Source organism: Pelecanus crispus, chromosome 8 (genome assembly GCF_030463565.1).
Source record: "Pelecanus crispus isolate bPelCri1 chromosome 8, bPelCri1.pri, whole genome shotgun sequence".
Taxonomy (NCBI): Eukaryota; Metazoa; Chordata; class Aves; order Pelecaniformes; family Pelecanidae; genus Pelecanus; species Pelecanus crispus.
Window position 1 is genome coordinate 12,078,190 of NC_134650.1, and position 11,381 is coordinate 12,089,570.

Genomic DNA, 11,381 nt, shown 5'->3' on the forward strand with positions numbered 1-11,381 from the left:
GGCAGCACGTGGTATGCTGCCCGCGGCATCATGAAGCAGCAGGGAGCTCATGGCTCTGCATTAAAAATACAGCAGAGAAAGGCTCATGGTGAGGAACCTGGAGTCCAGAGAGTGACCATTGTGGTCCACGGGTGTGCAGGAAAGGCACCCACTGCTGCCAGTCCCTGCTGTCCCCCCCGCTCTGCCCAGAGCCCTGGGAGCAGGAGGCAGCGAGCAGTCTGGGGCAGGCAGGTGAGCAGTGAGCTGAGATTTCCTTAGGCAGGGCTGGGAGAAAGGGCTTGCTTTATTCCCCAGTGTGTATCTGTATCCAAGATGCGTCCTCAGTTGAAATACCTGAGCCGCTACACCGACTCTTTTCCACTCAGAAAAAAATAGTTACACATTGGATGTGGCATGCAGAAATAAGGCCATACCAGGTTTTCCAGCCTGTCTCTCCAGGAGTGAGACCCCAGCCCAGAGCTGGTTTTCATACTGTCAGGACTGACCCTTCTGCCTCCCCATTCCCCACCTCATCAACTCCAACATGAAGAATCTGAGGCAGTCTGAGCTCAGCCAAACCCTGGCAAAAGCATTAAATCTCAGGATTTAAATGCATAAAAAATAATGTTTTCATTGTAGTATGAGTCATCAGTAATTCTATATTGTTTGTATTCTGTTTACTGTAACCTTTCATCACTGAATCCTTTGTCTCCTTTCTTCCTTCCTTCCTCACGTTCTTTCTTTTTCTTTCCTTCCTTCTTTCTTTCTCCTTCTTTTTCTTTCTTTCTTCCTTCCTTCCTTTCTTTCTTTCTTTCTTTCTTTCTTTCTTTCTTTCTTTCTTTCTTTCTTTCTTTCTTTCTTTCTTTCTTTCTTTCTTTCTTTCTTTCTTTCTTTCTTTCTTTCTTTCTTTCTTTCTTTCTTTCTTTCTTTTTCTTTCTCCTTCCTTCCTTCTTTCCTTTTTTACTTCTTTCTCTTTCCTTCCTTCTTTCCTTCTTTTTCTTTCTCTCACTCCCCCCCCCATCTTTCCTTTCTTTTTCCTTCTGTTTCTTGTGTATCTGTGTCTCTGTAAAATCTGTCCAAATATTTACAAAAGGAAATGCTGGGTTGTGAAACTGAATTCGGAGAAAATGTTACACATGCTGAAGAAATGCATCCAGCACCGTTTCCAAATGTTCCCACATGCATTTTTGTTCTCTGTCTCAAGTGTTGAGGCTTGATCCTTCATATCTTTATTCAGACAAAACTTGCACCGAGGGCAGTGAGACCCAGGCTCAGGTCAGGTCCAATGGTGCTGTAATTCTGGCTTTGCTAGAACGGTTCCGGACTGATTTTGGCTGTGACTGACTAGTTAAAAAGCCTGAATAACCAGTATTACTGGGTAACCGGTTTGTGCAATGGGCCAGTTCCAGGACAGGGGTTATCTACTCTTGTCACCAAGTTCCTAAGAAATTGGCATCAGTGTCAGTCAATGCAGAAGCTGTCTGCAGGCCTCTATTACCCTCTGAGATAAACATCAACCTGGCTGCACGGGGAGACCCGCAGCCTCTGGAGAAAGCCGGCCAGGTCTCCTATCCTGCTGAGAAAAAGACAACACGCTCAGCTGTGACATGTTGAAATTGCCATGAAGTCATTTTCCCAAGAAGTCCCTAATGCCATGAGTGAGGGCTCACACACATAGGGCTCTCACGTCATGGACTTGTACGTGTTTCGGCAGAGCAACACGGGAACTGTTAAAGCCCAGGGAATAAAGGGGGATGAATGCTGGCAGTGGGTCCCATCTGCTCAAATCAAAGCATCACCTCCCACCCCAACACTTCATGCTCTTGTTTCTATTATTACCCTTACAATGACATTGTGGCCCGAGTGCAAACACGGATTGTTTTGGAGGAAGGGGTTAATTTTGTATTTCCTGGCTTTTGTTAAGGCAGGAAATCTAACCCTTAAGAAAGTCATTCAGGTCAGAGTAAGCTCCTAAAAGCCACTTCAGCCTTGTTGTGTATTTTCCTCTCTTTCATTCTTATGGCAGCTTTATTTAAGAAAAGAAAACAAAAATAGAGTAAAGCAAGGAAATAGCTAGTCCGGGATTATAAGTGATTAAGTACACACTGCCACATGTGATGAATTCTTTTCTTCCTGATTTGCACTGGGTGTAAACAAGACCAGATTCAAGTCTCATAATTACATAAGTCCATCGAAGAGCAATTATCATTGTTGGGGAGGTAAATTCCCTTTGCGCAAAGGCCTCAGCTGGATGTCTTCCCTGCGCTGTCTCAGAGCAGCCAAGGTATCTGGCCAACAGTGTCTGGCCCATATTTAATATTTGTATGATGTTGGTTTACATCACAACTGGAAAGGTGGTTGTCATTGAGAGCACATTCTCACTTGGCTGTGCAGGCGTCAGACATGGTGATTTCTTTAAACTTGGGAAAAATTGAAGTTGCCAAACTGGGGAAAAAAAATGTCAGTCTTCTAGCTTTGTTTTCTGTGTGGGACACTGAGAATAGTTTAGGACAACAAGAGAAAAGACTGTCAGCAGCACAGGGATGCCCAGGTCTGTGAGCCAGGGCTGGCTGTTCCCAGTAACAAGGCACTAGTGGCACAGCACCGTTAAAAATACTGCTTTCCATTAAAGCATTCAGGTGAAGCCTCCCAACCTGCGCTCCTGCTCCTGGAATGCACAAGGCTTTGGGCTGGTTGGAGGAGTGCAACATCCCCATCAATTCTCCTGGGAGAAGGATGTTCCCAGCTCCTAACCCTGCAGGGCTTCTCCACTTAGGCTGAGCAGAGTCCTTGCCTCTCATGCTCCTGCCTGGTGGTGCCTTAAATCGCTCCTGCATCACACTCCAAAGGAGTAAACTGAAGTGATTCCTGGGTATAAACTTACAGAAAAGTCAATGTCTGAGGTCCATATCAAAAGGATGACATTTTCTCTAGGAAAAGATGATGGATAAAGTCCTGTCTTGTGGCCATCTGCTAGACTGGTTTCTGCTGCAAAAAGCTGGCAAGCAATCGATCATTGATAATTCCTACTGTTCAGCTCCTTAGAAAAATCTGGGTAGGTTGGTGTTTGACAGATGACGTGCAAGGTCACCAGAGCTTGGCCATGGCATGGTGTTGCGGCGATATCACATCTTGCGAGGAGCTGGCAAGGAGCATATCAGAGGAGGACCGGCGGGTCCACCGCCGCCTGCGGCATGGCCCATGCTCCCTGCCCGCCTCCCATGCGCTCTTGGTGTGGAGGGACGTGTGTCGCCCGCCCAGCTGCCAGGCCCCACGATTCACGCCCAGCGATCCGCTGGGGACAGCTGCGGGGTCCCAGTAACAGAGTGGGTGACAGTGTGGTTGAGTGGAGTAATTTCCCAGCACTGTAGTGTATGAGCATTTCTCTTGCAATCTGTTTCCAACCTGCTGTTAAAAGAACAACAAATAAATGGAATGAAAACTGCAATCCCGTGTTTATTTTTAAGGGATGTGTTGAAAAAACAGATTCGCTTTGAGACTGCAGTTCTGGCAAAAACCCCACTGCTCAGCAGAGCGATAAGCGGGTGAGATGGAGCTGGCACTCGCCTGCCCGTGCCCTTCCCCACGTCCCCTCCTCCCGGCCACCTGGGAGAGCCTGGCGAGCCCTGGAGCTCTCGGCCAGATACAGAGCCTGGCTGGGTTTAGAAGAAGGTCTGAGGTGGTTAAAGACTGGGGGACAACATCAGTGGGGGAGAAGCTGGAAAATCTGAGGAGCCTGTGAAGCTGGTGGGGCAGGAGGGTGGGAGAGAAGCCCCAGGGAGAAGGGTGGGTGGAGAGATCTCCTCCGAAAGGAGCAGCTGAAGAAGGGAAAACAGAAAACTGCTGAAAGGGGCGAGGAAGGAGCCGCGCAGTTGGGGCCAGCAGCGTGGGGTGAAGAGGAATCGCTGGGAAAGGGCTGGGGGAAAAGGGCTGAAGCGGGAGGAAGTGCTGGGGCGGCAGCGGTGGCTGGCGGCAGCGAGCGGCCAGGAGCCGGTGGGCCTGGGGAGGCATGGCGGGGAGGCAGGGGAAGTGGAAGCGGCGCTGACTGGAAGCCCTGAGTAAGAAACACCCAAGTGCTTTGGTGGAAGCTGGTCACCCACGGGGAAAGAAAAAAACTTTTGGGAAGTGCTGATGCACTGCCAAGGCGGGGAAAAAAGAGAGCTCCCACTACTCCACTGCCGGTTACTGGGCAGCCCCCAGTTCCGGGGGTGTTTGCTGTGTGGAAATTGGACTTTGCATGGGCCGCAGGTCTACTACCTTTTTTTCCTTCCACATAAAACATGATGGGAACGGCTCTCAAATATGTGTTTATGTTATAGATATATACACACAAATATATGTATACACATACATATTTATGTGTAGATATGTCCGTACATGTATATATGCTTATGCATGAATACATATATCTGTACGCTTATACTCGTCTCTTTATACACATATTTTAGGAGAATATGCATGCCCGCACCCATGGCTCCACATCCTCCCACACTGCTGCTCCAGCGGCTTCCTGCCCCCCAGTGCTCTGGTTCCTGGGGGGAATTGGGGAGCGGCTGGAGCCGGGGGCGACGGGCAAAGGCACAGGCCGGGAGCCGTGGGGCAGGGGGCGGGGGGCAGCTGGCAGCAGCGAGGGGGCCCAGCCCAGTGGTGGGCATGGGGGGACGCGTGTTTGAGGGGGGCGTGTACGTGTGTTTGTACATATGCATGCGCGTATGTGTGTGTACCTGTGTATGTGTGTGCATGTATATAGGTGTATGGGTATGTATGTATATATGCACGCGCGTGTGTGAATGCGTACGCGCATACGTGGGCATGTTGATGTGTATTTATATATGTATGTATGTGCATGTGTGCATACGCGTCTGTAGGCAAGCGTGTCTGCGCGTATCTCGGCACCCGTACGTGTTTATGCGTATGTGCGGATATATGCGCGTGTGTAGGTAAGCGCTTGTGTGTCCGTATGTGTATGCGTATTTATGTATGTGTATATATGTTTGTATGTACGTGTTTGTGTGTACAGTACCGCAGCGTATGTAAGCGCCTACATGTGTATGTGTGTGCCGATGCGTATGCCTATGTACATACGCGCCTGTGCCAATGCAGAGGCAGGGGGCTGTATGCGGAGCAGCAGCCTGTCCCTGTGCCTGCACGGGCGCGCTCCGGCGGCCCCGCGGCACATGACGTCATGCCGGCGGGGCTGGGCGCGCCCGTGCTGGCGGGCCGCCAGGTGACGTCTTCGCGGGCGCCCACGTGACGCGGCCCCATTGAGAAAATGCCGGCCCGGCGGCGCGGCGCTATATAAGGCGGGAGCGGGCGTGCGGGGCTGGACTGGGCTGTGCCGTGCTGCGCTTCCGCGGGACTCCGGCACCGACCTCGCCTTCCTTTCCCCCCTCCGCCCGCCTTCCCTCGGCCGGGGCCGCCATGGTGAACCTGCGGGTGTGCGCGCTGGAGTGCGAGGCGCTGCGGGGGCTGCTGCAGGAGCGCGCCGCGCAGTGCCTCGTCCTCGACTGCCGCTCCTTCTTCTCCTTCAACGCCGCGCACATCCGCGGCTCCTGCAACGTCCGCCTCAGCACCATCGTCCGCCGCCGCGCCAAGGGCGCCCTGGCGCTGGAGCACGTCGTGCCCAACGAGGAGCTCCGCGCCCGCCTGCGCCAGGGGCTGGTGCACACCGTGGTGCTGCTGGACGAGCGCAGCGCCGACCTGGAGCCGCACAAGCGCGACAGCACGCTGCTGCTGGCGCTCGGCACCCTCTGCAGGGAGGTCCGCGGCGCCCGCATCTGCTTCCTCAAGGGTGAGTGGCCCCGGCACGGCGCCGGCCCCCGCCGGAGGGGAAGCGGGGGCGCAGCCGGCCCGGCCGCGCTGCCCGCGGGGCTCCGCTCGCCCCACGGCCGCGCCGCGCTCACCCGGCGCCTCTCCCTTCCCTCTGCCCCCGCAGGAGGCTACGAAGCTTTCTCGTCCGCCTGCTCCGAGCTCTGCACCAAGCCGGCCGCCCCCACGGGCCTCAGCCTGCCCCTGAGCGCCAGCAGCGCGCCCGGCAGCGCCGACTCGGGGTGCAGCTCCTGCGGCACCCCCCTCTACGACCAGGTGAGCGGGGCCGGGGCGGTGGGGCAGCTCCGCGGGCTGGGAGCGAGCAGGCGCCGCGGGGAGGCGAGGCGAGGCAGCGCGCCGCGGTCCGGAGGGGACGGGACGGGAGGGCAGGGCAGGGCAGGGCGGGGGGGCGGCCTGGGCGCCGCCGAGCCAAGTTAACCGGTCGTCTGCCCGTTTCTGTTTTAGGGGGGGCCGGTGGAAATCCTGCCGTTCCTCTACTTGGGCAGCGCGTACCATGCCTCCCGGAAAGACATGCTGGATGCTTTGGGGATCACGGCGTTAATCAATGTCTCGGCGAACTGCCCCAACCACTTTGAAGGGCACTACCAGTATAAAAGTATCCCCGTGGAGGACAACCACAAGGCAGATATCAGCTCCTGGTTTAACGAGGCGATTGATTTCATAGGTAAATGAGCTCTCTTTACAGTCTGTTCTTTCTCTGGGGTAGCATACCCCGGGAAGTGACTTTTTGGGTATTGTTTTCCCCAGTAAAACCTACACTTGAGACTGGGGAATTTCATTCCATCGGGGAGATATAACTGGGGAACATTTCCATTAATTTTACTCTACTCTGAGGAATAATCTTGGCTCCATAAAGCTGTTTGAAATCTTGAATCAAGAGGCATTGGTCTTGCAGAAAAGAGCTAGTGAATTTAAGCGGATCAGTATTAAAGTAATCTTGCAAGACTGCTAAAGTGACCTGGAGGAGCTATTAGTATAATTGGAATTGGAGCCCAGAATGAAAATAGCTAGACTGCTGGTTCCCTCGGGACAAAGCCTCTCTCTGTCTCAAAAGCACTGGGTGCACCTATTAGGCTAAGGAAGGGATGGATGAAAGAAATGTAAAACAGTAGCCTGTGCTTTCCCACCTCTGGAAGCAGTGGGACTTGTTTGCTAACTGTGTATTTCAATTATTTCAGACTCTGTTAAAAATGATGGAGGAAGGGTATTTGTGCACTGCCAGGCTGGCATTTCCCGGTCAGCAACCATCTGCCTTGCTTATCTCATGAGGACCAACAGAGTCAAACTGGATGAAGCCTTTGAGTTTGTGAAGCAGAGAAGAAGCATCATCTCCCCAAACTTCAGCTTCATGGGGCAGCTGCTTCAGTTTGAGTCGCAGGTCCTTGCCCCCAACTGCTCAGCAGAAGCTGGTAGCCCTGCTATGTCAGTATTGGACAGAGGAGCATCGACCACCACAGTGTTCAACTTTCCAGTCTCCATCCCTGTTCACACCTCGTCCAGTGCTTTAAGCTATCTTCAGAGCCCCATCACCACTTCCCCGAGCTGCTGAAAAGCAGGTGAAAATATGGTCAGAACTAAGACTTACTGTCTCAGAAGTGCAATAACTACAGGGACAGTGTCATCAGTCACTCATGTTTTGTGGGCAACCATCCATGCATCCCAGAACAGTGTCGTAAATGGAGAGGAGCTCAGATGATGCCAGAGAACTAGGTGTTACTGACTTTTAAAGCCAGTATCTGGATGTCTACACAGAGATCAAAGGACACTGTCTCTTCCTGAGCTGTTCCTCCTTGTCTTCTGTCTGTACTAAGCCTGCTCCATGTTAAGTAGCATGCTCACCAGTATTCCCATTCCTGGACACTTTGAGCAACACTGATGCTGTCCCCTTTTATATGACAGTCCTATTTATTTATTTTTACATTAGTGCATTGGGTTTTTGCCTTCACAAACCTAAAGTTTCATTTCTAGAGAAACAAAATACCTCAGTATTTTTTGGTACTGTAATCCTGTGTGTATATATCTGTCAGCTCTTCTTGTTTCCCAAGCACTGACATGAAAGCACCAGGCGAGTGCTTTCTTGAGTTGCCAAGGGTTGTATGTTTGCTGATTTATTTATGATGTGAGATAATATATTTCTTCTTATGAAGGACATAGTTTTGTTACATGATTAACTTTTTTATACAAACAGAATAAATTATGATATTTCTATTGAGCTGGATGATACATTCTTTAAAACCTTGCATTTTACAGTCTCAAAACTCATGTCAAAGCTCCAAGGCGAAGAGCTGTAAGAGAAGTCTGAATTTTCAGCTCTGCTGACCTCGGGTCTTTGCTGAACTAGATAGAAAAATGGGTTTAAACAACCAGATTGACTAGAAACTACTGCTGCTTCTTAACCTGAGCTTTTCTTTGTCCCCATATAATTAATTATATGCAGTGACAGAGAGCCAAGGCTGGCTTCTCAGCTGTAAGGTGGATTTGGCTGCAGTGATGGCCACAGAGCTGTAGCAGTTTGAACCAGCTGAGGCTTGGCCACAGGGCTACAGTGAATTTAAAACAGTCCTCCTAGGGAGGAGGAAGAAGCTTCCTTAGTGCTTGTTTACTTTTTATGCTTCGTGCTTGTTTACTTTTAATGCTTCGAAGGTTAAGTCTAAAAATTAACCTGTTGATAACAGATCTCCAATGCTTGTGAGTTTGTGCCAAGGTGTTTTCTTTTTCTGTCCCACCTCCTTGATTCCTTTTTGCAACTTGGCCTGCCTCTGATGCCTGGAGCGAAGCATTTGCCTTGCTTGGCTATCTCTGTAAACAAATTGGGGCATAACAAGAGATCAGGTAACCAACAAGTCACTTTCTTACCCGGACCCAAATAAATTCTTTCCTGTTGCAGATTCTCGCTAGAGTGGCTTTTAGCTGGCATTTCAGTTGATGCAATGAAAAGAGTTTTATGTAGGGTATCAAAATCCAGGCAGAGGAGCTCTAAGAGATCAGCACTCCTGGCAGCTCACGGGCAGGAGCTGCAGAGTGAGGGCGACGGGCAGCAAACCATGCAGGGTTAATGTTGTGTGGTGTGACAGAACTGCACATCTCCATGGGGTGTGTGGGGCAGGATGCGTATGGGGGGAGCAGTGTTGCTGTGACATACCCTTACCAGGGGCAGCTGGTGCAGAAGAGGTGCAACTGGAAGCTTGCTTTCCTAGGCAGGGTAGTAATACTGGCAACAGGGAGATGGATGCTGGGGGAGCACTAGGATGTCGTGTGTCCTACATCTACTCCAGAAGGGAGCCAACAGTCCTTGCATCTCTGATATTCAAGGAGTCAGATCCTACTTTTGCCCTGACAAAAATGGTTTTGCTTGGGCAGATACAGCAGGTTATGACTTTTTGTGTGAAATCAAGGCATTCAATCCTAAGCTTATAGGTGAGGGGGTTTTTTAAGCGTAAAGCAGCTGTGCTCGTCATATAACTAGAGACAAGCAAAGCACCGCACATTGCTGAAATCCTGTGAGTTACCTGGAGTATTAATGGTGCTAAAATCCAGGACTCTTCTCCTGGGAGAAGGTGCCCTTGAAGGATGGGATGATGCACTGCTGTGTCTGAAATTCTTCCACGTGAGCTACCCCTCTGATGCAGCTCTGTCGTCAGTGCTACGCATCAGCCATTGCCAAGCTTCAACCTGACACCAAGGGATAAAAAAAAAATGGAGCAGCTAAAAGGAGGAGAGATCCCTGGGCACTAAGAAACAAAGTTAGAAACCCTTATTTCCTAAAGTGTGCATGAACCTCAAAGTGAATATTCTTCCCCAAAGTCTGTCCCATGCTGCAAATCCTGCAAAACCCCTTTCTCCATGGAAAGTCCCTTGGCAGGTTGTGCTGCTCCGTGGATTGCACCTACCGTTGCTCTCCCTGTAAAGCATGCAAGGCTGTTTCTGAATACGTGAGCCTTTTTACACCTGCAGTAAACAGTGGAACAAACTTTCACCTTCAAAGCAAAGCAGAGCTTGTTCAGTGGAAAAATACAACCTTGGCAGCCCTGGCCATGCAACTGATAAAAAAAAAAAATCCTGGCTGTTAATCGCAATTCAAACAGAAATCCGTTCCCCGTCAGACGGGGGAGCTTGTTTATGTGTTTCTTGGAACAATAAAACTCATTACCTGGCAGCCGATCAGCTTTTATAACCTAAGCAGGCACCTGACAGAGGGGTGCAAAAGAGAGCTGCTTCAGCACAAAGCCTGTTGCAGAAAAGCCAGCCAGCGACAACGGGGCTTCAGTCCCAGTGAGGCACTGACACGTGCTTCCAGCTCTGGACATACGATGTAATTTTCCAAGTCTTTATTGTGATCCTTTTGCTGTCACCATAATCAGTGTCTCACAGTGCCCAGAGCCCACAGACTCCTGCAAACTCTCTGTAGACAGGATCGCAGCCAGATCCCAAACTGCTCCCAGTCCAAACAAGGGGAGGATAAGGGGGCAAGAACAACAGCGAGAAGTGAGAGATCAGTGAGACCTGCAAACGTCACCTCAGTGCCACAGTTTTGCAGACACGGATGGGCTCAGCTGGGGGGTTCGCTGGGAGCAGGGGGGGAAGGAGCAGGTCGGCCGACATGGTGGGAAGCAGAGGAGGAGGTATGAGCCGGGCAAGGAGGCAGAGGGGCCGAGATGGGTAGTGGCACAGCCCGTGCGTGGCAGAGCTGGAGGACGCCTTGATGACACAGCCAAGCTGAACTTTGCCCGCTGTGGATGCGTTAGGGAGGCATTTTCCCTTCTCGCCCCTCATATATTCTCCCTGCTTTGCTGTTTTGTTTGTTTGGGATATCAAGGCCCATGGTTCACCCTGGCTTACAGCTTTGAACTCCCGTTTCCCCTGGCTCCCACACGAGCTGGCTGTCCCCCTGTGCTAGTGGGGCTCAACTGAGACCCTGCCCCTCATATCTGACCCAAGACCCCTAGAAACCTGGCACGCAGCAGGCGCGCATAGGGCTTTCAGCTTATATAAACCTGTAGTTCTACAGTTGCATACATCCCCATGGAAACCACGAGGAGTTTCCCCTTGGTGAGGACGGCAGCAACATCACTTCCTGCTGCTGACAAACCAATTTGTCACGAAGTGATAAAAAGGCATGTTTTGTGTTTGTAGGAACTGGCTCCGGGCTTTGTTCCTCCCAAGCCAGATGCTGTTCACCCACCCCGAAGGCAAACAATGGCCATTGTGCTCTGCGCAGAGCAGGGATGGGAAGACGTGGACAAGCCCTTTGGGCCCCCAAAATGCCAGGGCATGGACCACTGACACCCCAAAGGTTACAAAGCGAACAGAGAAAATGCAAGTCATGGCAGTGTGTAACCCAACACAGCACGTGGGGCTCCATAGAGCACCCACAGACGGGTCCCTGCAGTTGAGGGGTGTAGGCAGCCAACCCACACGGGGACACAGCGCATGAGCCATGCGTAATATCCCCAGCAAGATGCAATACCCAGGGGATACAGTATACCCAGTTACCACATGACAGACACAGAGCTCCAGATTAGACGTGTCTCGGGTAATCCCCTTGTCTCAAAGATTTTGCCTTTCTTTTGTAA

At 51.2% G+C, this 11,381-nt stretch overlaps 1 protein-coding gene across 1 annotated transcript; it reads left to right on the forward strand.

Annotated features, from left to right (window-relative positions):
* Positions 1-5,400: 5,400 nt before the first annotated feature.
* DUSP1 (dual specificity phosphatase 1) lies at positions 5,401-7,926 on the forward strand. The gene is made up of 4 exons (XM_075715342.1): positions 5,401-5,770; positions 5,915-6,063; positions 6,253-6,472; positions 6,987-7,926. Exons 1-4 carry the CDS (start codon positions 5,401-5,403, stop codon positions 7,355-7,357), a joined length of 1,110 nt encoding a protein of 369 aa, XP_075571457.1. The 3' UTR covers positions 7,358-7,926.
* Positions 7,927-11,381: the final 3,455 nt, after the last annotated feature.